A 27960-nucleotide genomic window follows, 5' to 3' on the forward strand; every position below is an offset into this window, starting at 1 on the left:
GCCCTGGCACAGGCTGCCCAGAGAGGCTGTGAAATCTCCTTCTCTGGAGACTTTCCAGGCCTGTCTGGAGGTGTTCCTCTGTGACCTGAGCTGGATTGTTTGGTCCTGCTCTGCCCGAGGTTTGGACTGAATGATCTCTTTGGATCCCTTCCAACCTCTGACATCCTGTGATCCTATGATCCTGTGACATGGAACTGTTGAAGTGGGTCCAGAGGAGGCCATCACAGTGCTGGAGAACATCTGTGAGGACAAGCTCAGAGACTTGGGTCTGATCAGCCTGGAGAAGAGAAAGCCTAGGGAGATGGCAGGGTCCCCACCCCTGGAGGTGTTTAGAGGATGTGTGGATGTGATGCTGAGTGGTTTAGTGGCAGTAGCTTAGTAGCAGTGGTGGGATTGTGAGCTCTAGGGGAACAGTTGGGCTCAATGATCCCAAAGCTCTCTTCCAACCTCAGCAGTTCTGTGATCTTATGATTACATTCATGATGTTCTTTTGCCAGGACTACCGTGGGAGCTCTCTGGCAAATGAAGAGGTGTTGCAATACTGTTCACAATTATCAACAACAAAGTTCTGTCCTTTTCTGCTCTCTTAATTTTGCATTTGGGTGTTGCTGCTGAGTGTGTGTAAGTTCATTGCCATGCTGAACTGGGGCCCTTTCAGGTGGACTTGCATGCCAGTAAACAAGACAGCCTAGAAGCAGAAAGCATGGTTGTAAGTGACAGGAATTGACAGGGAGGACTTGGTCAGATCAGCTTTGGAACAGCTTTTAATGTCTTTCAAATTGATTCCAAGTTAAACATGCCTTTAAATTAATTAGAGCAATTAAAATGTCCTTAGAATATCAGTGGAGAAAATAAAGCTATGAGTGTAATATTAGTAGTTCCTAAATTCTGAAGAGAAGCTGCAAAAGCCAGCCAGCCTCAGGACATTTTTCTGACTGATGAAAAGCAGATTCCTGACCAAACTGGCTAAGCTGCAATGTCTGAAAGCAAGGAGCTATCATGGAACTGCTGGAAGGCTTCTAATTAGGGTGGAATCAGCGTCCCAGGGTAGAACGCAGTTAATTCTGAGCTCCTGAAGCGTACTTTTCAACCCAGCTCAACTCACTGCGTTCTCATCCCAGCCCTGTAGTGCCAGTGTGCTCTGTTTGGATGCCAGGCAAGCCTGGAAATGGCTCTGGAGCTCTTTCAGCAGCTTCAGCTGAGTGCAGATGTGTGACTTCAGAAGGACAGCCAGTGCCTGGAGTTTGTGGCACGCAAATCCTTCCTTACATATGCTGCACACTCCTTAAGGATTTTACAAACCTGCTGAAACACAGCTAAAGGCTCTTGCACACTTCTCTGTGCAGTGGTGGCAGAAGTGCTGAACCAGCAAAGCAAAAGCTTTGTGCTGCCAATCCACCTTGCCTTTCTCTATTAGTGATGCCTCCACCACATGTGGAATGCCATGCCTGCTGTTGTTTGCTTCTTTGCTTTTGTTGCAGCATTGGCTGGGATCTCCATCACATTTGTTACACTCTGCACACATTAAGCAGAAAGGCCCTTTCTGTGTATTGTTTGGGGTATTGACTTTGTGACGGGAAGAAAAAAGGGCATGCAGCCACCTAAGCACACAGATAGGTACAGCAGTGTTGGTCTAGTAAATGCACATGCACGCAGGATGAGGTGTCTGAGTCTCTGGGTGGTGGCTTAGGAGTTTTCCCCCACCCCCATGATACACCAGACTAGCTCAGCTGGCTGGAAGTCAAGGAATGAAGCTATATTTGCAGCCAGGCAGCATGTACAAGCACAGATACACAATATCTACAGGTCTGTACAACTAGATGCACTTATATGCAAGTTAAAAGCAACACAGAACTACAAAACCCCTCCTGAACAGCAGAACTACCCAGGAGGGCTTTGAAACTAACTCCCACCCTTATAGGGGAGGTCATACTTGCAGGGCTGAGATTGCCAGATACAGAGGTAGAAGCAGGATGATCAGTTGGGGTTGCACAGGTTCAGGCAGAGACAGTCAATGCAGCAGCAGCAGCCAGAGACACTGGCTGGCTGTGTTTCTGTTTCTGGGTTTCTCTCTCTCAGCAGAGCCCATGACTAATACAGACATCATTAGTATTTTCGTCTCACAGCCTGTGTGAGCTGATTTCTCTCATTAAGATATTCCAGTCAGCCTCAAACAAGCACTGCCTGCAGGCTGTTGCAGGTGTGGAACTGGGTGGGATTTGAAAACTGTATTTGGGAGACTCTTTCCAACATGGAGCTCCTGTTTCTGGGAGCAGCTCTGGGTAGAAGGCATCCCTCAGCTGGTGCAAAGTCCTGCTGAGGATGCTGGGGCTCTGTGTGAGAGTGAAAATGCCACTTCTCAAAGACATCTGCAGATTTCTAGCTATCAAGGATTGTGTTAGATCTGCTGCTGGTATCCACATCTCAGCTTCAAAAATGCAAGTGCTGCCTGCAGCAAAGTGTTCCAGAGGAGGCCACCAAGATGCTCAGAGGGCTGTGAGGACAGGCTGAGAGAGTTTGGGCTCTGCAGCCTGGAGAAGAGAAGGCTTCCAGGGGACCTTGGAGTGGCCTTCCAGTATCTGAAGAGGGCTACAGGAGGGCTGGGGAGGGACTATTGACAAGGTCTGGGAATTGCAGGATGAGGAAGAATGGGTTTGAACTGGCAGAGGGGAGATTGAAACTGGATGTTAGAAAGAAGTTCTTTCCATTTAGGGTGGTGAGGCACTGGCACAGGTTGCCCAGGGAAGTTGTGGGGCACAGAATCACTGAGTGTGATTTAAGATCACATTTGGTGATTCTGTGCTCCACAACATTCCTGGAGGTGTTCCAGGCCAGACTGGATGAGGCCTTGAGCAACCTGTTCTAGTGGGAGATATCCCTGCCCGTGGCAGGGGGTTGGAAGCAGATGAGCTTTGAGGTCCCTTCCACTCTAACCATTCTATGATTCTGGAGCTCAAAGTTCAGATTGTGACATGGGAGGCTTCTTGCGCTGGTTGCTGCTTCTGGGTTCCAGGTTTTTGGGTGTTGGCTTTTCCACTGGGATGGTGGCAGGACAAGGAGGGATGGGGGAGCTGTTTTCTGCCTTGGGCTTTTGGCTCCCTTGCTGCTGCTTTGCTGTGTACTTTGTCTGCAAACAAGCTGAGGGAATTGTGCATTTTGTACTGCATTTGTCTGATTTTGCTCAGGAAACTCCTTTCTTGACTCCATTTTTGTGGTCTCAGTCCCAGGTTTATGTGTGTTACTTTCCCCTCTGTGTCAGGAACACAGCCAGGCTAGCCTGCTGGCTTGGCTTGAGTTGCTTTGTTCTGATCCAAACTAGGCTGCTGATTGCAGTTCCTGAGAGTGAGCTTTGTTTTCTGAGCGAGAATGCTTATTGCCTTTCTAAGAAGCCTTAGTCCTGGTAGGCTTTTGGACAATCGTCCTGAGATTCTGCAGAGAAGAGGAGCCTGAGGGGTGCCCTCATTCATGTTGATGAAGATGTGCAGGGTGAGTGCCAGGAGGCTGGAGCCAGGCTCTGCTGGGTGGTGCCCAGTGAGAGGAAAAGGGGCAGTGGTGGAAGCTGAGGCACAGGAAGTTTTCTGGAAACATGAGAAGGATTTTTTCCCTGTGAGGGTGGCAGAGCCCTGGAACAGACTGCCCAGGGGGCTATGGAGTCTCCCTGTCTGGAGATACTCAAAACTCCCCTGGAGGTATTCCTGTGTGATCTGTTCTGGTAGGGGGGCTGGACTGGATGAGCTTTGGAGGTCACTTCCAGCCTCTGGCATTCTGTGGTTCAGTGATCTCTGATAAACTCAGTTAAACTGAAACAGGTAGGTGGTTAAAGTCAGTCAGTTGTGTGATGGTTTGGGTGTTACCTGCCCCCCACACTTAAGAAAATCACCAGACTAGACTCAGCCAGCTGGAAGCTAAGGAATGAAGCTTTATACTTACAGCTTAGCACAAGATCCGAGGAGATAGTTACAATCTATGCAGCTATAGACAGCAATAGATAAGTTAAAGGTAATACAGAAACACAGCAGCCCTGCCAGAAACCAGAGTGCCCAGGAGGGGCTCCCAACCACCCTGCCACCTCCTTTCCACCCCTCTGCCTTACCCCGGACTTTGCCTTATGTTCAAGGTGAGTTTAGAAGAACAGTCAGGGGGGGTTAGGAAGCAGAAGGATTAGTGACACAGACAGCAGGCCAGGGAGAGAAGGGAGGCAGCCAGAGCCAGAGAGCAGCTCTGTTATCTGTGTTTGTTGTTTTTACCCATCTCAGCAAGCCTGTGAGTGCAGCAGACGTCAGCACTGTTTCCTTGTCACAGCCTAGAATCTAATTCTTCTCACTGAAATATCCCAGAGGGGCTCAAACTCGCACAAGTTTAGAGAGAATTTCTTTTCCAGAGCTGTTTGTTTTCTTGTTGAGTTTTGTTAAGTTTGTGGAGGGGTAGCAGCAGCTGGGCTTGAAGCATCCACAAGGTGAGAAATGCAGAACGGTTGTGATGGTTTGGGTGTTCCCTGCCCCCCCACACTTTGGAAATCAACCGGACTAGACTCAGCCAGCTCTGGAAATTGAATGAAGCTTATATTTACAGCTGGCACAATACACAAGCAGCTATTTCCAGTATATGCAGTTACAGACAGAGATATACAAGGGAAAAGGTAACACAGAAACACAACTCCCCTCCCAGAAACCCCAGGAGGGTCTCCCAACTGCCCCTTCACCTTCACCCTACCCCTCTCAACCTTACCTCAGTGCCAAGGAAGAATGGAGGTTCGGCCAGGGGGTTAGGAAGCAAAGTGGGCTAGCCAAAGAAATGGCCGAGAGGGGTGAGGTTGGAGATGCAGCTCAGCCAGCTCCCCAGCAGGCCAAGCCGTGCCTCATCTGTGTTTTGATTCTTGTTTTCACACACCTCAGCAAGCCGATGAGTGAGGCAGACATCAGCCTTGTTTCCTTCCACAGCCTGTAGCCTAGCTCTTCACACCAAAACACCCTAGCCAGGCTCAGACCAGCGCAGCGGTTCGAAGCGGACAGCTGCTAAAGTGCTGCTTGTTTTTCGCCTTCCAGTCCATCCGAGAGGTCACCGGCTACGTCTTGGTGGCGCTGAACCAGTTTGAGTACCTGCCCCTGGAGAACCTGCGCATCATTCGCGGCACCAAGCTGTACGAGGAGCGCTATGCTCTGGCCATCTTTCTGAACTACAGGAAGGATGGCAACTTCGGGCTCCGGGAGCTCGGCTTGAGGAACTTGACAGGTAAGCGAGACCTGCGAACGCTCCGGGTCCCTTGCAAGAGGCAGAGGAGCTTGGCGAGTACTTGCCCCAGCGCTCGCTGCCCGTCACCCGCGCCCTGCGGCTGGCAGCGGCAGCTCAGCAGGCTGTCAGCTCGGCAGGCTGGCAGCTGTACGTGGTGTGGAGGCTCCCTGGCACTTCATTTCGTTCCTTGCGTTAGGTCACAGCTGTACTTTTGTCGGTGCTGATCAAAGGCTGTGTGTGGAGCTCACGCCAAGAGCATTCTCTGAACAGAAATGGATGTTGGAAGCGTGGATGAGCTTTCTCAGTGGCAAGAGCAGGAACAAGTTGGTTTCCTTGCAATCCGTGCTCCTGGCATGTGTGTTGCTTCAGATATCACAGGTTTGCTGCCACACCAGCTTAGCTTTAGCTTCCTCTCTGCCTCTGCTCTTTGCTGTCTGTGTCACCATGGCTGCTGCACTGGGAGCCGGGGAGGGGGTGGGAGGAGGAGGCTGTATCTTTGGTGGACTTCATTTTAGAACTTCTTTTTCTGAGCCAAAGTAGCAGAGAGGGAGTGCTTGTTTTCTTGCTTTCGAATTTAAGCTAGTCTGTGTTGTTATTTCTGGAGGTGGCTAAGTGCTGACTGAAAAACACTGACCTGAACTGCATGTGTAGTGTCAGCCTGGGTACAGAGAGGTGGGAGCCTTCTGAACTACACTTAGGCAGTCTTTGCTCACTGTTTCTTTGTTGTGTGGCAGCACACAAGTGCAGATAGTTCCCTGTTCTTCAAACCTCTCTGTGCTGTTCTAGCTGAGGTTTCTAAAGCGGGGGGGAAAGGAAACCTAAAATACTTTACTGAATACAACAGGTTTGGATCACACTTTCCAATCAGATTCTTTCTTCTGGTCATGCTTTTAACAATCTTCTGTTCTTCTGTAACCATCGTGCTGATATCAGAGTGTTCCTAAGGTCTCTAGTCCCTGTCTCTCTGTCTCTCTATCACTGCCCTAGTCCAATTTGCTCCTCTGATTTCCCTTATTTCTCCCCCTCTTTCTGAACCAGGGTGTGCATTGTGGTGCAGTACAGAGCCATGGCAGTGGGTAGTAGCACTGCCACTTGCTGTGCCTTTTCTGCTGGGGGTCTCAGTGTGCTTTGTAAAGACATTAAACCAGATGAAACAGAGACAGAGAGGTGATGTGAGGCTAAGGCCAGGCAGGAGCCCTTTCCTCTCATGTCTGAGGCTGCTGTTGTTCCCCCAAAGGTGAGTTCTGCAAGTGGGGGCTGTGTTTTCAGTGCTTGTTCAGTTAAGGTAAAAAAACCTGGCTCAAAGTTCTCTTCTGGAGCCCACCTGCTCTCCTCAGCAGGCAGCTTCTCTGCCTCAGGAGACTGTCTGGAAGCTGCTTTCCTCCGGTAGGCACAGCACCAGAACTGCCCAGCAGATAGCTTGGCTTTCTTCTGAAGTGTGGTGTGAAAGCCTGCCTGAGCTCAGCCTCTGGATCATAGACTCACAGAATCAGTCAGGGCTGGAAGGGACCACAAGGAGCAGCCAGTTCCAACCCCCTGCCATGGGCAGGGACACCCTATCCCAGAGCAGGCTGCACACAGCCTCGTCCAGCCTGGCCTGAAACACCTCCAGGGATGGAGCCTCAACCACCTTTCTTCCAACCACCTTTCCTCTCCTGAGATCAACACGACCACTTTGTCTGCTCTAGGTGTTCGCAGAGCCCTCTGATGGGGTTATTTGGCCCAAAACATGTTGTTGTGTCTTGAAAGAAAAGTGCCCTAATAACACCAGCTTGTCTGCAGGGAGCACTTAACATAGCTTCTGGGTGCTGAATATGAGCCAGTGTACGCTTCAGAATGCTCTGCATGTTTTCTGGACAGTGTGTGCCAGGGCCTCATGAGCCTTTTCAGCAGCTACTCTCTGACCATACTGCACCTGTCTGTCTTGACCCACAGCCTGCTTCTTGCTGCAGATGCTCATCCTGGAGTCTATTAATCCTTTGTTTATTTACCTGACACATCCTCCTCACTAGTAGCTGCAGGAAAGCAGTGGGTGGGTGTGGGAGTGGTGATGCAGCCCAGCCAGCCAGCTGTGTCCTGGGCTGCAGCAAGAGCAGTGTGGCCAGCAGAGCAAGGGAGGGGATTCTGCCTCTTTACTCTGCTCTTGTCAGACCCCATCTGGAGTACTCTGTACAGTTCTGGAGCCCCCAGCACAAGCAGGACATGGAAGTGTTGGAGCCAGTCCAGAGGAGGGCCATGAAGATGCTCAGAGGGCTGCAGCAGCTCTGCTATGAGGACAGTCTGAGAGAGTTTGGGGCTCTTCAGTCTGGAGAAGAGAAGGATTTGAGGAGACCTTGGAGTGGCCTTCCAGGATCTGAAGGAAGCCTACAGGAGGGCTGAGGAGGGACTACTGACAAGGTCTGGTAATGACAGGACGAGGGCAAACTGGGTTTGAACTGGCAGAGGGGAGATTGAGACTGGATGTTAGGAGGAAGTTGTTTGCAGTGAGGGTGGTGAGACACTGGCACAGGTTGCCCAGGGAGGTTGTGGCTGCTCCCTCCCTGGAGGTGTTCAAGGCCAGGTTGGATGAGGCCTTGAGTGACTTGTTCTAGTGGGAGGTGTCCCTGCCTATGGCAGGGGGTTGGAGCTGGATGATCCTTGAGGTCCCTTCCAACCTAAACCACTCTGTGATTCTGTGATTCTGTGTTGCAGGGCCATGGCTGGTAGCTAGGTCTGAAGCTATCCAGTGTGCACCAACTGCTCCATATTTATCTCAGGGACAGCAGTGGTCTGTGACTCAATGCCAGGGGCAGCAGCCCCTGTGAGCTTCTAGTCCACTGCAGATTACAGCAGTTTGGAGCGGTGCATCTCTTCTGCTTGAGTTCCATGTAAGCAGGGCTCCTGCCTTACAGGCGCAGAACTGTGCTGCCCGTGCTCATGCCTCCTCACACGGTCTGGGAGGCCCTGTTCTCATTCGTGCAGTGTCTGGAGGAAGGGATCCCGAGGGTGTTTCTACTCAGCACCGCAGGCTGCGCAAACACTGCTGAGGAGGCTGCTCCCAGCCGGGGGTCGCCCTCGGGCGGCAGCAGCGGCAGCGTTCGGCCCCGGCGCAGCGCTGCTGTGCTCAGTGCGCAGTCGGCAGCTGTGTGCTGTTGCCAGACAGGTCTGGCGAGTTCTCAGCTGGAAATGTAGCTGTAAATGCCCGAGTCCCCTCTGTTACGCTGCTAGAAGGTGGCAGCTCTGAAGGCAGTAGGTTTGATGTCACACGGAACGCGTGATCTGGTTCTCACTCGTGTGTCTGCCAGCCCGAAGGAGCTGTCTCCCTGCAGCGCAGGTCGGGACCTGTCCTAAAACCCACCTGCTGCTTGAAACCCCTTACCGATAAACCCCTCTCTGGCGCCTCCTGGGCGAGTTCTTACGTTAATGGCTTTGCAGAAGTGTCAAAACCAAACAGACAGCACCAGCAAAGGGGTGGCTGCCATCTCAGCTGGACTCATCTCAGCCTGCAGATTCAGCTGCCAAATCGAAAGGCAGGTTTGATGCCTGCAGGTATTTTTCAGCCTAAGATGAGCAGCCGAAGCGATGCTGAGGGAGAGGATATGCCACTTTCCTCCATTCATTGCCTGGGAGCTACTGCAAATCGTTCCTGTCTTCCCCAGGTAGCAGGGCAGTCAACCTTAACTTATCCAATGAAAGAGCATAATCACTGCTCAGACTTGGAGTGCTCCAGACTGAGAGAACACCTGATGGCTGCCTTTCACACGGGGGGCACTTATCTCAGTGAGTGGGCGAGGAGGGATAGCTCACAAGTGCCAAACCTGCTCCTGAAGTCTCCCATATTTCCCTCTGAGTGAAGATGAAGAAAAGATCTACAGGAAACGATGGATCTCTGAGCAGTGCTAACCTCATCTGCCCTCTTGGCCTTGGGGACAGAGGCTCCCCTGCCTGTCCCTGCACAACCAGCAAACCCTTTAATACAGTGGAATAAAACAGATTCAGCGGTGGTTAGTTTGGTAGCACACAAACAATTCCAGCAAAATATGCAGTGTCTTGCCACAGAATCACACAGAGACATCCAGAGCCCCTCAGGATCACCAAGTCCAAGCGAGATCCCTGCTCTACAAGATTCCCCTTAAACCCCTAAACACCACATCCAAACCACACACATGCAGAGTGGGTGACTGCACCACCTCCCTGGGCAGCTGACTCCAGTCCCTGACCACTGTCTCCATGAAAAACTTTTTTCATAATCATAGAATCATAGAAGGGTTTAGGTTGGAAGGGACCTCAAAGCTCAGCCAGTTCCAACCCCCCACCATAGGCAGGGACACCTCCCACTAGAACAGGTCACTCAAGGCCTCATCTGACCTGGCCTTGAGCACCTCCCTTGGCAACCTGTGCCAGTGTCTCTCCACCCTCACTGCAAAGAACCTTTTCCTAATATCTAATTTGAATCTCCCCTCTGCCAGTTCAAACCCATTCCTCCTCATCCTGTCATTACAAGACCTTGTCGATAGTCCCTCCCCAGCCTTCCTGTAGGCCCCCTTCAGACACTGGAAGCCCACTCCAAGGTCTCCTCAAAGGCTTCTCTTCTCCAGGCTAATGTCCAATCTAAACAGTCTCAGCTTGAGGCCATTCCCCCTTGTTCTGTCTCAAACTACCTGTGAGAAGAGCCCAGCAGCCTCTCTTCCATATGCCTTTAGGTAGTTGTAGACAACAATGAGGTCTCCCCTCAGCCTCCTTCTTTTTCTTACCTGCTTATTTGCAAGAGTGCAGGCAATTGATAAATGAAGGCAGCAGAGAGTCAAGTGGCAAATGCATATTGGAGGTGAAAGGCTTTGGTCAGTAGCAGCCAAAGAGAGGAAATCTAGTTTGATGGGCAGGAGAATCATAGCAGAAGACCATCTTCACTAGGGGTACAGACTCATCCATTTGAAATTTCCTTTTCTGCAGATTTTTTGGGTTTTAGTTTTGTAAAATTAAGTTTATTTTTATTTTTCTATGAACCAAAGTAATTTCTATGACAATTTCTGTAAGATTTTAGTTTTGCCCCCCCTGCCAAGCAATATGAAATGCCAAGAGGTGCTTTAGCTGATTTAGATGCTTGAGGTGCTGGAACATGACCAGAGAAGGGCAGCAAGGCTGGGGAGGGGCCTGGAGCACAGCCCTCTGAGGAGAGGCTGAGGGAGCTGGGGGTGTGCAGCCTGCAGCAGAGGAGGCTCAGGGCAGAGCTCATTGCTGCCTGCAGCTGCCTGCAGGGAGGCTGTAGCCAGGTGGGGTTGGGCTCTACTGCCAGGCACCCAGCAGCAAAAGAAGGGGACAGAGTCTGAAGCTGTGCCAGGGCAGGTCTAGGCTGGATGTTAGGAGGAAGTTGTTGGCAGAGAGAGTGATTGGCATTGGAATGGGCTGCCCTGGGAGGTGGTGGAGTGGCTGTGCCAGGAGGTGTTGAAGCCAATCCTGGCTGGGGCACTTAGTGCCATGGTCTGGTTGGTTGGGCAGGGCTGGGTGCTAGGTTGGGCTGGCTGAGCTTGACGCTCTCTTCCAGCCTGCTTGATTCTATGATTCTGTGATCCTAGAGGAGGTAGGAAAAAGAAATGAAAAGTCTCTTATGAAAACCATTGCTTTTCAGTTAATTTCTGGGCTCTGTTTTTTGAACAAGGACAGCTCATTTGCTGTAATTATGTTGCAGCTTTATCAGGTTGAGGGGAGGGGCATGGAAGGAGTTGAGTTCTCTGTATTTTGTTTGCTGTGCACATTTTGGACCTGCAGCGTCTTCAGAATCTTGTTTCGATATTCACCGAGGGGCTGAGATCCTTCAGTGCTGTGTGACTGCAGACAAAGCATTTCTGCAGAAGGGATTAAGATCAACCCCTTCTTACTGTCTGTGTCAGCAAGGCCTTCCCTTGCACCACGGTGCACAAGCCATGGGCGAGGTGGCTGCCTAGGGATGGGAACGCCTGTGTGTGACACCTGGCCTGAGCAGAGGAGGCTGCAGCGTGGTGACCCTGGCATATCTCTTAATTGCTGTGGCTTCCCACCAGTGGGGTGAGCTGAGAAGAAAGCAATATGTAGCTTGCCTCAGGCTTCCTATGCAACAGGTAGTCGAGGCAGCACATCTGTAATCTCAGAGAGGTGTTGCTAGGATACATGCAGGAGTGAGGAATTCGTTGAACAATCCCTTTGGTACCCTCTGTGCAGGCTGCTGCAGGAGTTCTCTGTCCTCTAGAAGCAGCTCCAGCAGCTCTGTGGCTGCTCAGGAGTGCTCCTTTCCCTGGATCAGCTTTGCTGACTGGCCCCTGGGCAAGGGCAGAGGGGGGAAGCATGAGTGTGCAGCCCCTGGGAGAGGAGCAGAGGGGCAGGGGGCAGGCTCTGCCGCGGCTTCCCCTTGTGCCCCTCGCCCCAGTGGAAGAAGTGCCACAGCTTGCGGCTGTGCCTGCGCTGCTCAGTGCAGGCACTCCTGCCAGCACCTCCATGTGCTCTGCCCCAGCACACTCTGGGCTGCTTCCCGTTCCAGCTGCTGCCCTCCACTGGCGTGCAGCAGCGGCTGGACAGCCGGGAGGGCCTGCGGCCTCACCTCTGATATCAGGGCAGGCAGTGCGCAGCTGCCCTGTGTGCAGCATGGAGGCTGTTTCCAGCCCGGGGTCAGGCTGCTCCCTGCCAGTTGGCATCAGTGCCTGGGAATGCTTCCAGGCTCTCCTTGGCTTATGGCTGCAGGCTGAGGAGCAACTGCCTCCAGCTAGCAAGGAATTGCTCACAGGTATAAGCAAGTCCAACAGGTCTATTGGAGATGGCCAAAGAGTAAGGCTGATTTTGAGCCCCAAGAGATTTATACTCATGAATTTATTGTGTCCAGCAACCAGGCTGGGATGCAGGTTTCAGTAAGGTCACAGTTTTGCACAATCTCTCTGAAGGGTCTGGGTATGCCTTTCTCATGCTAAATGGTGTAACTGCTGTCTGTGATTCTTCTTGTTCAGCAGCTTCTGATCAGTTTTTGTGTTACAGCACTTTACTGCTTCAGTCCCATCCCCAGCGTTCAAAATGCACAGCTTCTTTTGGAATCACAGACCACAGGATCCCAGAATTCCTGAGGCTGGAATAGGCCTCTGAGATCGTCACCTCCAACCTATGACCAAACACCACCACATCGACCAGACCATGACACAGCCAAGCTTGCCTTAAACACCTCCAGGGACAGCAACTCCACCACCTCCCTGGGCAGCCCATTCCAGTCTCTAATTCCCCTTTCCAGCAGGAAGTGCTTCCTAACATCCATCCTAACCCTCCCCTGGCAAAGCTCCAGGCCATGCCCTCTCCTCCTGGCACAAGTTGCCTGAGAGCAGAGCCTGACCCCCACCTTACTACACCTTCCCTTCAGGTAGCTGTAAAGTGTGCTAAGGTCCTCTCTGAGTCTCCTCCTGATTAGGCTTATGGCAAGGGATTAAACACAAGGGCCATCAGAAAAAGGATACATTGGTAAATGTGACTGGAAATTCAAAGGATCCTACAGAAAACAGTTTGCTAATGTCCTCTCAGCTCCCCCTATTTTCACATCCACTATGAAATGCATATAGTGGACTGCAAATGGTCTAAAACAGTTCAGTGAAAGCAAGAAGAGAATGTTTGATGTGAATCTCCAGTGTCATGCAGCAAGGTAACTTCACAGCATGCAGCTTCTCCTGCACACAACAGGGCTTAAAGCCATGGGGAGGAGAAACTAGGCCAAATTCTTAGCTGGTGTAAACTGGCTTACTTGCTTTGCCTTCCTAATGAACTGAAATTCAGATTGCCCTTTGCTTTCTTCAGTAGTTAATTTAGTTCATGCTTTAATTTAGAAGCTAACTAGTGCCTAACTCTCACACCCTTTTAAGGGTGCTGTGTTCAGGGTGCTCTGTCAGGATTAATAGCAGCTCATGACAGCTGACTCAGGGCATGTCTACTCCTTACAACAGAGCTCTGTACAGGGATCCTCCAGCTGGCATTGAGCCTGTGCATGGGCTAGATAACCTGGCAAGGTGGGCATGGAAGACTTCTCCTGTCTAAGGTCTCTGCAAACAGACCCTGGCCTTTCAGGGTTTGAAATATATAACTGCTAGGTAAGGATCAGTAGTGACCTGTGAGGAAGGACTCAACAGGGGTCCAAGCTCATCCAGCCCTGTGGTGCAGCCTACACCTCTGCTACGTTCGGTCGTCAATCAGCACTTGTCTGACAGAGCAGAGGATGCCAGCCTTGTTTAATTAGGCTTGCTGCAAGAGGTCAGGATGAGAACACTCCTCAGAGAGCATCTGGCATGGCATGCAGCTGGCAACACTGACATATGTTAGTTTAAATGTCACTACAGAATACATCCAGGTGTGCTGCTGTTGCCACCCAATAATGCCACATCAAGTAACAATGCCATTTGCTTGCCCTTGCTTGGCAGTTTCTCCTTTCCCCCTCTCTGCAGTAGTTTAGCTGTGCATTTTTCAATCGTGAAGTAAGAAGTTCTCCATGTCCTGGTGGTACAAAACACCCTTTGGCTTTTTAGCAATATGGGCAATCAAGATGAACCCAGTGCCACTGAAGCTTCTAGGCACGGAGGAGCTTTGCCTGACTTCAGTGCCTTGGGAGCCTTAGCAGAGAGATTTGCCCGGCCACACGCTTCACAGGGAATTAAGCATCTGAACAAAGTAATGCCTCCCTACCAATCACTTGGGCCAGGGATGGGTGGCAATTGAAAACACCCACCTCAGCAGCCACATCTGTGCTGAGCTAGACTGTCACTGCAGTCAAAGGTAGTAAGCATTAGACTTAGGAGGGAATTAAACAATTTACAATGCCAGCACTCTGTAGAACATAGATCCCAGCTCACCACCAGTGGGAGGGAAAGGAAGAGCTGGGCTGTACTCCATGGCCCAGGCCAAGCTCTGCCCTGGACTAGGTATTTTAGAAATCAACATCTTTGCTATTCACAGAATCAGAATCAAGCAGGTTGGAAGAGAGCTCCAAGCTCAGCCAGCCCAACCTAGCACCCAGCCCTGCCCAACCAACCAGACCATGGCACTAAGTGCCCCAGCCAGGCTTGGCTTCAGCACCTCCAGGCACAGCAACTCCACCACCTCCCTGGGCAGCCCATTCCAATGCCAATCACTCTCTCTGACAACAACTTCCTCCTAACATCCAGCCTAGACCAGCCCTGGCACAGCTTCAGACTCTGTCCCCTTGTTCTGTTGCTGGCTGCCTGGCAGCAGAGCCCAACCCCACCTGGCTACAGCCTCCCTGCAGGCAGCTGCAGGCAGCAATGAGCTCTGCCCTGAGCCTCCTCTGCTGCAGGCTGCACCCCCCCAGCTCCCTCAGCCTCTCCTCACAGGGCTGTGCTCCAGGCTCCTCCCCAGCCTTGCTGCCCTTCTCTGGATGTGTTCCAGCACCTCAACATCTCTCTTGAATTGAGGAGCCCAGAACTGGACACAGGACTCAAGGTGTGGCCTGAACAGTGCTGAGCACAGGGGCAGAAGAACCTCCCTTGTCCTGCTGCCCACACTGCTCCTGAACCAGCCCAGGATGCCATTGGCTCTCTTGGCCACCTGGGCATACTGCTGGCTCATGTTCAGTTGCCATCTACCAGCCCCCTCAGGTTCCTTTCTCCCTGGCTGCTCTCAGCCACTCTGTCCCCGTAGTGCCTGTTCTTAATTTCAGCCAGCTGAAGCAGAACTCGTTTCAGTGGGTATTTCCCCTCTCTTGCTCTCTGCAGTCTTCTAAATGCATTGATTTTCCTATTTGCTCCCGACAGGCTGTGGCTGACAAGGAACTGGGTGCTTTTGTAAGACAATTAACGTCTCCTGTTAGAGGGGCAATGTCTCTGCACTCCCTAGCCAAAGGCAGGCTACTGAGCAGGGTAGGTCAGTTGCCACTCTACCTGCACTGAGGATGTGAGCTGGGAGCCAGTGGTGGGGCAGAAGGAGCAGCCTCCAGCAGTGAGCAGCCTGGGCTCCATGTGGCATGAAGCTCTGGGGAGCAGGTGCCGAGTTTAGTGCCTTTACTTAAAGCTCAGCAAGGCATTTCAGGGGCTGTACAGCATGTGCCTGCTAGGCAGTGTTTGTCTACAAGGCAACACATGCCACAGACCTGGATTTAAACCCAAAGTCCAAGAGTGAGCTCCTTTTGTGAGCTTTTCTTGCCCAGCCTGTGGGAGTTAGGAGTTGTCAAGGACAACGTTCATTGCAAACACAGAAGCCCCACCGAGTCTGAGGAAGGCTGGATCAGAGCCCTAGGTTTACATGGTGGAAATAATTGCTGTTCCATGCCATTCCATTTTCATGTCATGTGCTGCTGAGGGAAATTCCCTAGGAACTCTGTGTGGAAGGACTGGAGGAGCAATGAACCAAAACCTGTTCCATTTACTACATCTAGCTCCAGGGAAGCCCCTGAAGACAGAGGAGGCAGAGGTGCCCTCTCAGACACTGAGCACAGGGACAAGACTGTCACATAGCCTTCGCTGCCCGCAGGCTGGCAGAGGCAAGTGTTCCCACTTTCCACTTGGCCAGCTCCAGCCCAGGCCCTTGTTCCTTGCATGAACACAAACCTCTTTCTTGAAGCATCCCAAGTGTCCTCCTGGTCAGGACTGGGACAGGTCCCACCACAGCCAGTGCAGCACTTCTAACTTGTGGCAGGGCAGGGCCAGAAGTGAGCAGTAGGTCATTAAGAGTTTGTCTGTAAGTTTGATCACAGCAGCTGTGCATGCTGGGGTGAGGAGGGGAAGTGCTGCTGCTGGGAGGAGGAGTTGTGCATTGCACCATGAAAGAAGGCGTTCCAAGAGGCAGCGCCTGGCCGCAGTGCTGCTCGGCCTGTGGTTTCTAGAGTGAGGGCAGCTCTGTGGTTAGCTCACCTGTATGAGCACTGCCTCTGGACCTGCACACAGGAGACAGCAATTCCTGATGAGGAGCAAGGAGCTGACTGTCACTGTGAGCTTTCTGTACATGATTGGGTGGAGCAAACGAGACTGACAATTACGGTTGTATCCAGAGACCCTTCCTGCCCTTCCTCATTTGCCACCGTGCCCTGTCCCCCCAGAGTGGGCAGGCTGACAGGGCAGCAGCTCTGGGCAGCTGGGCATGCAGGCATGGTGAGTGTGCTTTGTGAACATGGGCACGCAGGGGCCCAGAGTGAGCTCTGCGCACTGCGGAGCTGCTGAGGCAAAAGCAGAGATGGGCAGGAAAAGGCTACCTTGGGGGAACACAAAAATAGAAACCCAGACCTGTAGAAGAGGTGAAATCACCATGTGAATGGAAGTGAGTGGGAAACACCCAGGGCTGTGCTCCACCATCCAACCCATCCAACCCATCCAGCCGCCGAGCAGAAGGACTCAGCTGAACTACAAGCGCAGGACGCCCGAGGGAGCCGTCAGGCTGAAGGGAGGCTGTAGCCAGGTGGGGTTGGACTCTTCTGCCAGGCACCCAGCAACAGAACAAGGGAACACAGTCTCAAGTTGTGCCAGGGGAGGTCTAGGCTGGATGCTAGGAGGAAGTTGTTGTCAGAGAGAGTAATTGGCATTGGAATGGGCTGCCCAGGGAGGTGGTGGAGTTGCTGTCCCCGCAGGAGTTTAAGAGGAGGCTGCATGAGGAGCTTGATGCCATGGCTTAGTAAATTAGAAGGGTTAGGTGATAGGTTGGACTTGATGATCTCAGAGGTCTTCTTCAACCTGGTTAATCCTGTGATGCTGTGTGATGCTGTGTGATGCTGTGTGGTGCTGTGTGATGCTGTGTGATGCTGTGTGATGCTGTGTGATGCTGTGTGATGCTGTGTGGTGCTGTGTGATGCTGTGTGATGCTGTGTGATGCTGTGTGATCCCGTGTGTTGCTGTGTGATCCTGTGTGATCCTGTGTGATGCTGTGTGATCCCGTGTGTTGCTGTGTGATCCTGTGTGATGCTGTGTGATGCTGTGTGTTGCTGTGTGATGCTGTGTGATGCTGTGTGTTGCTGTGTGATGCTGTGTGATGCTGTGTGTTGCTGTGTGATGCTGTGTGATGCTGTGTGGTGCTGTGTGGTGCTGTGTGTTGCTGTGTGATCCTGTGTGATGCTGTGTGATGCTGTGTGGTGCTGTGTGTTGCTGTGTGTTGCTGTGTGATCCTGTGTGATGCTGTGTGATGCTGTGTGGTGCTGTGTGGTGCTGTGTGATGCTGTGTGATCCTGTGTGATGCTGTGTGATGCTGTGTGGTGCTGTGTGATGCTGTGTGATGCTGTGTGATGCTGTGTGTTGCTGTGTGATGCTGTGTGATGCTGTGTGATGCTGTGTGATCCTGTGTGATGCTGTGTGATGCTGTGTGATGCTGTGTGATCCTGTGTGGTGCTGTGTGATGCTGTGTGATCCTATGTGTTGCTGTGTGATCCTGTGTGATGCTGTGTGATCCTGTGTGATGCTGTGTGGTGCTGTGTGTTGCTGTGTGATGCTGTGTGGTGCTGTGTGATGCTGTGTGATGCTGTGTGATCCTGTGTGATGCTGTGTGATCCTGTGTGTTGCTGTGTGATGCTGTGTGATGCTGCGTGATCCTGTGTGATGCTGTGTGATGCTGTGTGATGCTGTGTGGTGCTGTGTGATGCTGTGTGATCCTGTGTGTTGCTGTGTGATGCTGTGTGTTGCTGTGTGATCCTGTGTGATGCTGTGTGATGCTGTGATGCTGTGATGTGGAGCTGCTGCAGTGCGCTGCCTCCCCAAGCTCCCTGCCTGGTCCCACCTGGCTTCAGGAGAGCCACTTGCTGCAGAACATGTGCTTGGACTGGCCTGAGGCGACAGCGTGAGGCAGTCAGAGCGGGCGGCAGTAATGTGTGTGGACACTCAGCTGCCCACGGCCTGCAGGAGGCTTCCTGCATCGCTGGGAAGGTGCCTGCGGGCGCGGAGTGGGGGAGCAAAGGTATCAGATGAGGGGAGCAGGCTGGAGGCCTTTTTCTTTGATGTTTGGAGATCGCTCTAGGGGCTGTCTTCTCTCAAACCTCTTTGCTTTCCTTTTTGTTCCCCCTCTCGTGAAACTTTCATAGGTGTACTTTCATTTCTTGAAAGCTCAGAAGCAGGAGGGCATCCATCATTGTGCAGGCTCCGTGCTCATGCTGTCGTTCCCCTGGGACCCAGGTTCTGTTCTAGCTGCCAGAAGCAGCACAGCCACGTGCCTTAGGTTTGGAACCGCAGCTGCTCCTGGCGCAGGGCAGAGGAAGGGCAGCATCAAAGGCAGCTGTCTGCCGTGCTGGAGATGGGGCTGCCCTGTGCTGGTGTTTCTCAGCCCGTCAGCTGGGTGTGCATTCAGAGTGGTGCCGAAGGTTGTGAAGACTCCGTGAGCTGCTTCCATCACCGTGCTGCAGAGGCAGGCAGCTTCAAAGATGAGTACCTAGGGGCAGGATGAAGGGCTGAGGTTATGTGGAGGGGTTCAGGATGTTCTTGCTATGACTGTTGTGCAGAATGAAAGAAGCTCATCAGCTCCAGCCTCTGTTTGTAAACTTAAGTTTGAGCTAGTTGCAGACCTTTGAGAAGTGTGAAAAATATCTGCCAGGAGCTCTCTGTGAGAAAGGAGTAGTTTGGAAAACAGGGGGAGAAGTGCTGCAATGATCAGGCATAGTCTTTCATTTAAACCTGGAAGTGTGTGGCTGATGATATTTAACAGCTTTTCATGCTCTCTGCTCTAGAAAGAAGAGAAAAAGGAAGATACTGAAGTGCTGGACTGGGTTCAGAGAGCAACGAGGCTGAGGAAGGGACTGGAGGGGAAGGCTGCTGAGGAGAGGCTGAGGGAGCTGGGGGTGGTCAGCCTGGAGAGGAGCTCAGGGAGGACCTTAGCACTCTCTGCAACTACATGAAGGGAAGTTGTAGTAAGGTGGGGGTCAGGCTCTGCTCCCAGGTAACTTGTGCCAGGAGCAGAGGGCATGGCCTGAAGCTGTGCCAGAGGAGGGTTAGGTTGGATGTTAGGAAGCATTTCCTGCTGGAAAGGGGAATTAGAGACTGGAATGGGCTGCCCAGGGAGGTGGTGGAGTTGCTGTCCCTGGAGGTGTTTAAGGCAAGCTTGGCTGTGGCACTCAGTGCCATGGTCTGGTCGATGCGGTGGGTCATAGGTTGGAGGTGATGATCTCAGAGGTCTATTCTAGCCTCAGTGATTCTGGGATCCTGTGGTTTGGTGAATTCATATTTTCCACCATACCAAAAATCCAAATGGTATCACCCAAACAATAAGAACTGAACCCAATTTAGGCTGAGTTTTCTTTCCCACTGGATTCCAGCTCACTGAAGTATCTGTATAGATTAACTGCAAATGTGAAACCAATCAGAACTTTAAAATGTGAGTGGAGGTGGACAAAAAAAATGTACCTGAAAGAGGTGCATGCTGCACAGCTCAGCCACTGGAATGGTTCTGTTTACTCTTGACACAAGGGTGGGTGGGTAATGCTAGCTACAGATTGAATGTGAGTCCACAGCTTGAATTTTGCATCCATTACTAAAATTCATTTTAATCACAGAATAGTCTGGGTTGGAAGGGACCTCCAAAGCTCATCTGGTCCAACCCCCTCGTTTTGGTGACAGTCAGGATGGTTAATGCTGAAGCAGGCTTCAAGACTTTCCATGTTAATAATAATAATAATAATAATAATAATTTTTAAATCTCATGCCTTTTGTGTTAATAGATCCTCAAATGCAGAGGTTCATAAAGATTTTCAGCTTTGTTGTGCTTTTGGCTTGCTTACCTGGAAGTGAAAGAGTGCAAGAAGACCTTAAAAAGCTGTGAGGAGTTGCTTTCTGCTTGTGTTTCATCCTGGGAGCTGCTTGCTTCCACATTGAGCTTCACCTTGTGCAACTTTGGGCTGCTGTGGACGGCAGCAGCTTCGAGATTGTGCTGGATGCACAGCCCTAGGGACTGGTTGCACAGTAGAGTGCAGAGTGGTGATCAGTAGGGCCAAGGCCAGCTGGAGGCCTGTACCTAGTGGTGTCCAGCAGGGATCAGTGCTGAGTCCAGTCCCGTGCAACGTCTGTATCAATGACATTGCTGACAGGACAGACAGACAGAGTCTGCTCAGCAAGGTTGCTGATGATCCCAACCTGGGAGGCTTGGCTGAGACAGCCTCCAGTGAGACTTGGACATACTGAGAGCTGGGCAGAGAGGAACCTGATGAGGTTCAACAAGGGTAAGTGCAGAGCCCTGCTCCTGGGAAAGAATAAGGAATGCACCAGGACAGGTGACAGGATCACAGGCTGCTAGGGGTTGGAAGAGACCTCTGCAAATCTTTGGGTGCAACCAACTACAGCACAGGAAGTTCCACCTCACCATGAGGAAGAACTTCTTTACTGTAAGAAGAGCACAGAACAGAGCCCTGGCACAGGCTGCACAGAGAGGTTGTGGAGTCTCCTCCTCTGGAACCTTTCCAGCCCTGTCTGCCTCCAATATGTCTCTTTCTGGTTCTGGGGTGGAGAATGAAATGCAGGAGCACATTGTGTCTTGGAATGGTGCCCTTGCTATACTCTCACTAGAGTTTCTGTCCTAAAAGCTGGGGATTAGAAAATAAAATAATGAATGATGGTCTGCAGGAGAGGAGGCTCAGGGCAGAGCTCATTGCTGTCTGCAGCTGCCTGCAGGGAGGCTGTAGCCAGGAGGGGTTGGGCTCTGCTGCCAGGCAGCCAGCAAGAGAACAAGGGGACACAGCCTCAAGCTGTGCCAGGGCAGGTCTAGGCTGGGTGCTAGGAGGAAGTTGTTGTCAGAGAGAGTGATTGGCATTGGAATGGGCTGCCCAGGGAGGTGGTGGAGTGGCTGTGCCTGGAGGTGTTGAAGCCAATCCTGGCTGGGGCACTTAGTGCCATAGTCTGGTTGGTTGGGCAGGGCTGGGTGCTAGGTTGTACTGGCTGAGCTTGGAGCTCTCTTCCAATCTGCTTCATTCTATGATTCTAAGCACTTGAATCAGTGGCAAGCTTTGGGTCATGACTGAGTTCAGTCCTTGTCTTCAGGCTAGTCCAGATCCTACTGAAATGACTCTAGCAGCTTTGTATGAGAAGCAAAGTGGCTGTGTAGCCCAGGAGATGTGTTTCTCATCCCTGCTGGAGTTAACTGAGGTTTATTTCCATGAAATAATAATGATTACCTTCCCCTAATACTTGAATTCTTTACAAGGCTCAGCCAGTTAATGATGCATTATCCTGAGCACAGTGTTGCAAACACTCATAAAAAATCTCATGCAGAAGAGGAGCAAACATTAATAATAATAATAATAATAATAGTTTTAAAAATAAATTGTGAAATAATTTCAATTAAAAAAGAAAGAAGTTGCAAGGGCAGCATCCTCCTCAGGGTGTGTCAGAAGAAGAGCTGAGAAGGATGTTTTACTGGCTGTAACTGAATAATAGCTTCATCCCATGGGCTGCAGAGTGAGCCCCAGATCAAAGGATCACAGATGCCAGGGGCTGGAAGGGACCCAAAGAGATCATTGAGTCCAATGCCCCTGCCAGAGCAGGACCAGACAATCTAGCTCAGGGCACACAGGAACATATCCAGACAGGGCTGGAAAGGCTCCAGAAAAGGAGACTCCACAGGTTCTCTGGGCAGCCTGTGCCAGGGCTCTGGCACCCTTAGAATCATAGAATCAGTCAGGGCTGGCAGGGACCATCAGGATCATCCATTTCCAACCCCCCTGCCATGGACAGGGACACCCTACCCTAGATCAGGCTGCTCAGAGCCTCATCCATCCTGGCCTTAAATCCCTCCAGGGATGGGGCCTCAACCACCTCCCTGGGCAACCCATTCCAGCCTCTCACCAGTCTCATGGTGAGGAACTTCCTCCTTGTGTTGAGCTGGAACCTCCTTTGCTGCAGCTTCCATCCATTGCTCCTTGTCCTATCCCATGGAGCAAGAGAGCAGGGTCTGTCCCCCCTCTCCTAACCTCCAGCCCTCAGACAGTTATAGACATAGATCCCCTCTGAGTCTTCTCCAGAGTAAGCAGCCCCAGGTCTCTCAGCCTCTCCTCATCAGGCAGTGCTCCAGTCCCCTCATCATCCTTGTAGCTCTCTGCTGGACGTTCTCCAGCAGATCCCTGTCCCTCTTAATCCGGGGAGCCCAAACCTCAGATTTGCCCAGATGAGCTGGGTGAATCTCTCTGCATCCCCTCTTCCATCCAGGAGCCAGACCTGTAGGTGTTCAGAGCTGAGTGGTTTGGATTTAATATTCAGAAGCATTCAGCTTCCCAAATAAAGGTAATAGTTTTGCTAGTGGACAGATTTATTGATGCCATAATGTGGCCTTTGTTACAGCCTTTCATTTCTCTGGTCCTAAACATTTCTTCCCACAAACCAGCCTTGAAGTTCAGAGCAGTAACTGAAGCTCTGCTGAGCAAATTGGGCTGTGCTGATGGGTGGGGTGAGCGATAATTTCTGCCAGCCTCATTCTGCTCCATTTCCCCTCCAGGCTGGTGGTGGTGGCTGGGAGGAAACATGGACCTGCTCCTTTAGGCTCTGGTATGAATAGAAAACCGCTACAATTGCAGTCACTGCTTGTCTGTGGCCAGCCCCAGCCTTGCTGCTGTGCTCCTGAGCCAAAGTGCAGTGCTGCCTGTGCGCGGCTCGGCTTGCAGCCTCTCCAACCTGCGAGGGTCACTGACTGGCACAGCAGGAGGGCAAAGGCTGCCTGGGCACATATCCTCCTCTTTGCTAGACCTTCCATCTTGGATCCTTCTCTGGAGACTGCTGCCCTCCATCTTACATTCCTTTGGGTGTTTCTGGGAGGAGACCATAGAATGGTCTGGCTTGGAAGAGACCTCCAAAGCTCATCCAGTCCAGCCCCACTCTCTCAGGCAGTAAGGACATCCTCCACTACATCAGAGCCCTGTTCAGCCTCACCCTCAATATCTCCAGGGATGGAGCCTCAACCACCTCCTTGGGCAACCTGTTACAGCAGCCTCCTGATGCAGAACTTGTTCCTCACATCCAATTTCAATGTGCTCTGCTCTAGTTTGCAGCCATTGCCCTCGTCCTGTCCCTGCAGGCCTTTGCAAACAGTCTCTCTGCAGCCTTCTTGTAGCCCCTTCAGGTACTGGCAGGTCACTATTGAGTCTCTCTGGAGCCTTCTCTTCTGCAGGCTGCACAGCCCCAGCTCCCTCAGCCTGTCCTCGAAGCAGAGCTGCTCCAACCCCCTGAGCATTTTTGTGGCCTCCTCTGCTCCATCAGGTCCATGTCCTTCCTGCAGGTGAGGTCTCCTCAGAGCAGAGCAGAGGGGCAGGATCCCCTCTCTCCATCTCTGGCCACACTGCTTTGGATGCAGCCCAGGCTGCCATTGGCCTTTTGTGCTGCAGTCTCACTCTGCCTGCTCCTGTCCAGCTTCTCCCTCAACATCACCCTTAAGTCCTTTACCTCAGGGCTGCTTTCTATCAGCCAGCCTGTAGTGGCAGTGAGGGTTGTTCTGGCCCAGGAGGACCCTGCACTTGCTCTTGTTGAACCTCATGATAACATTGGCTTGTGTGGGGCCAGGTCATGACAGGTTACCTTACTGTCCTGGGAAAGAAATGGTGGAGCATGGAAATAGTACTGTGTCACTGAGGGAGCAGGGCAGCTTTAGACTAGACATTAGGATTTTTTTTCCCAGCAGGAGTGTTCAGGCACTGGAATGTGCTGCCCAGGGAGCTGGTGGAGTGCCCAAGCCTGCCTGTGTTTCAAGGTGGTTTGGCTGTGGTGCTTGGGGGTATGGTTCAGAGGAGTGCGCTGGGTTGGACCTGGTGGTCCCGAGGGGCTTTGCCAACCTGAATGTTTCTGTGGTTGTGTGAAAGGAGAGCTGGGAGGGACTAGCTTCAGCCTGGGGAAGGTCCCAGGACCACTGGAGCATTTGTCATCCTTTGGCAGCCTTCTCAAGGAGCAGATGTGGCTTTGCAGAGGGCAGGAGGAGCTGGGCAAAGGCAGCTGCAGCATGGTGAGCTTTGCATCAGCCCAGACCCCCAGGCCTGTTCCTCAGGGCTGCTCTCAGCCGTTCCCCACCCAGCCTGGAGCTGTGCTTGGGACTGCAGCCGCCCAGCTGCAGGGCCTTACCCTTGGCCTTGTTGAATGTCATGAGGTTGGCCTGGGCACAGCTCTGCAGCCTGCCCAGGTCCCTCTGGATGGATCCCTGCCCTCTAGCAAGTCAGCTGTGCCACACAGCTCGGTGCCATCTGCAGACTTGCTGAGGGTGCACTGATTCCTCTGTCCCTGTCACTGACACAGATGTCAAACAGCACTGGTGCCAGCACTGACCCCTGAGGGAGCTACTTTGCACTGGTCTGCAGGTGGACATTGTGCCCTTGGTCACCACTCTCTGGCTGCCAACATCCAGCCAATTCCTTACTCAGCAGTGCTCCACCCATCCAGTCTGTGTGTTTCCAGTTTGGTGACCAGGATGTCCTGTGGGACAGAGCCAAACACTTTACTCAGGTCCAGGTAGATGCTGTCAGTTGCCCTTGCCTTGTCCACTGTTGCTGTGACTTCATCACCAAAAGCCACCAAATTTGCCGTGTTGATGTAGAGACCTGAGCTGGTGTTTTTCCTGGAGCACAGGAGTTAGCTGTCTGCAGAGGAGTTATCTGTGAGCAGCACTTCCCAGCCGTGGAGCAGAAATTCATGGCAAAGTGAGAGAAATAGTCTTTGCCCCAAGTAGCTCAGTGGGATTGAGACAGAAGGCCACCAGTGGACCCACAGAGCTGGGTGGAGCAGACAGAGACAAAGCAGTGCCTGCTGGGGAGCATCAGCTCTGCACATCCATAGCTATGCAAGCAGCCAAGTTTTGCTTCTGCGTGGAGACAAAGGAGGTTTGAGGGGAAAGATTTGAAAGAGGTCAGTGAGATACCTTGCTGGACATCCACAGCTTTGAGGTGCAGCACAAAAGAGAGAACAGAAGATGTCTGGAAATAGATCTTGTGTTTAATGAAAGGTGGCATGACAGGCTTATTGAAGGTGGGAGGACATAAATAGTGTATGAGAGAATGATAGGCTCTGGAAGATCCTGAAAGTGAATAAAATCTGAGGAGGCATGAAACGGAGGGAGAAGAAAAAGCATGTCCAGAGTGGTGAGCTGCAGTAGTCATCACTCAGTGGAATTTGGAAGGAAACAAAGAAGGGTAAAGTTGCTTCTTAAAGGAGAGATGCAGCTGTGAAGACAGAAGAAGAGCCTAGACAGGAGCTCTAGATTCAACAATGGACAAAACAGGCCAGGTTAGGGAGACCAAAGATGTCACAGCACTGTCATATGGATGGAAGAGGTGAAAGTGGAAAGGACTTCAGCTCCCTGTGGCAGTTGGCAGCACAGTCTGCAGTGGGGGGCACTGAAAGAGCGAGAGCAGCACAGTTTGTTCTCTGCTAGAAACATTTGTGCAGTGTCTGGAGTTGCTTTTGCATTGTCTAGATCTAACCTGTGATCGCCGTCTCCAAGTCTATCTCCACATGCGAACTACCTCCTGGGAGGGTTGGTCAGCAACTCTGGATGCTGAGAGGTTGGAGAGGATTGTCCAGCCCCACCTGCTGTCAGGGTCTGTGTTTTCGTATGTCATTGAGCTGTCAGCTTCACGGTGTCACCAGGAAATAAATACTGACTTCTGTGGCATAAACCCTCTGCACTGCCCTAGTCAAACCTCACCTGGAATATTGCATCCAGTTCTGGGCTGCCCAGTTCAAGAGGGACAGGGATCTGCTGGGGAGAGTCCAAGGCAGGGCTACAGGGATGCTGAAGGGACTGCAGCACTGCCTGAGGAGGAGAGGCTGAGAGCCCTGGGGCTGCTTAGGCTGCAGAGGAGAAGGCTGAGAGGGGATCTGAGCAATGTCTATCAAGAGCTGAGGGCTGGGGGGCAGGAAGGGACAGGGACAGGGACAGCCTCTGCTCACTTGTGCCCTGCCATAGGACAAGGGCCAAGGGATGCAAACTGCAGCACAGCAAGTTCCAGCTCAACAGGAGCAACAACTTCTTTGCCGTGAGGGTGCCAGAGCCCTGGCACAGGCTGCCCAGAGAGGCTGTGGAGTGTCCTTCTGTGGAGCCTTTGCAGCCCTGTCTGGATGTGTTCCTGTGTGACCTGTGCTGGATTCTCTGGTGCTGCTGTGGCAGGGGGGTTGGACTGGAAGATCTCCAGAGGTCCCTTCCAGCCCCTGACACCCTGTGAGCCTGCAAACCCATTTCTGATAAGAACAATTTCAATAAATGCAAGTTTATACTGTGCTTTTCTTATCCCACTCGGTATGTTATCTGAAGGGATCCGAGTGAGGTGGTAAAACAGTGATTTTTAAGTACCCATCTCCCAGCAAATTGATAAAGCAAACAAAGCAGACAACCAAATAGCACAGGTGTGAGCCACTTCTAAGTAATGAGGTGGCAAGAACAATAGGGCAGTAATTCACAGCTCCCTAAGAAACGTTTGCAGTTCAGAGGAGGTGAGATAAGAAGCAGCTATTGACCGTTTCACTCCTGTTTTCCACCTGTCTGCCACCTGGCTGGGAGCTTTTTGCACTATTGTGTTAAAAGCTGAGCTCTGCAAGAAATGATCATCATGGAAAGGGAGAAGGAGGTATGAAATGCAGACAGTGTAAGGAGAGTGACACTAATTGAAATGTACTTATAATCCTTTACAACTTCGAAATTCATCGGGGTGGTGCATCTTCTGCCAGCACCGAGGCCAGGAGAGAGGGCAGGCATTGGTGCATCTTCTGCCAGCACCGAGGCCAGGAGAGAGGGCAGGGATTGGTGCATCTTCTGCCAGCACCGAGGCCAGGAGAGAGGGCAGGCATTGGTGCATCTTCTGCCAGCACCGAGGCCAGGGAAGAGGGCAGGCATTGGTGCATCTCCTGCCAGCACCGAGGCCAGGGAAGAGGGCAGGCACTGGTGCATCTCCTGCCAGCACCGAGGCCAGGGAAGAGGGCAGGCATTGGTGCGAGCTGGCAGTGTGCGCTCAGCACAGCAGCCCAGAGCTAGTCTAACACCATGCAGGGTTTGTCCAAACTAAGGTTTCCAAGTGTGTGGTTGACAAAGGTGGTTTTTAACACAGCAAAGTTCCACTGCATGCCTCACAGAACACCAAGCTAGGTGCAGAGTGGCAGCTTCGGAGTGTATTTAGAACTCAGTCTCTCTGTGGGCTGACAGTGAGAGGTGTTTGTGTGTCCTACCCTATCTGCACAGGCACTGGTGTGCCTGTCTGCACTGCAGAAGCCAGCGATTTTAAGTCCAGGGAACAGCCTGGCTCAGCTGCTCTTGGCAGTACAGCAGGGGAAACATAGACTCATAGAACTCACCAGGTTGGAAGAGAGCTCCAAGCTCATCCAGCCCAGCCTAGCACCCAGCCCTGCCCAACCAACCAGACCATGGCACTAAGTGCCCCAGCCAGGCTTGGCTTCAGCACCTCCAGGGACAGCCACTCCACCACCTCCCTGGGCAGCCCATTCCAATGCCAATCACTCTCTCTGACAACAGCTTCCTTCTAACATCCAGCCTAGACCTGCCTTGGCACAGACTTGAGACTCTATTCCCTTGTTCTGTTGCTGGGTGCCTGGCAGCAGAGCCCAACCCCACCTGGCTACAGCCTCCCTGCAGGCAGCTGCAGACAGCAATGAGCTCTGCCCTGAGCCTCCTCCTCTGCAGGCTGCACCTCCCCAGCTCTCTCAGCCTCTCCTCACAGGGCTGTGCTCCAGGCCCCTCCCCAGCCTTGCTGCCCTTCTCTGGACACCTTCCAGCATCTCAACATCTCTCTGGAATGGAGGAGCCCGGAACTGGACACAGCACTCCAGGGGTGTCCTGAGCAGTGCTGAGCACAGGGGCACA

At 52.1% G+C, this 27960-nt stretch overlaps 1 protein-coding gene across 6 annotated transcripts in view; it reads left to right on the plus strand.

The window, feature by feature from the left end:
• The window catches only part of ERBB4 (erb-b2 receptor tyrosine kinase 4), a 915544-nt gene that overhangs the window by 467738 nt on the left and 419846 nt on the right, over window positions 1–27960 (plus strand). For all 6 annotated transcript variants that reach the window (XM_064163916.1, XM_064163918.1, XM_064163919.1 and 3 more), the window contains exon 3: window positions 5046–5232. In XM_064163916.1, coding sequence (XP_064019986.1) covers window positions 5046–5232 — 187 coding nt within the window. The remainder of the gene's footprint in view (window positions 1–5045; window positions 5233–27960) is intronic.

Source organism: Pogoniulus pusillus, chromosome 24 (assembly GCF_015220805.1).
Source record: "Pogoniulus pusillus isolate bPogPus1 chromosome 24, bPogPus1.pri, whole genome shotgun sequence".
In the NCBI taxonomy this organism is placed as follows: domain Eukaryota; kingdom Metazoa; phylum Chordata; class Aves; order Piciformes; family Lybiidae; genus Pogoniulus; species Pogoniulus pusillus.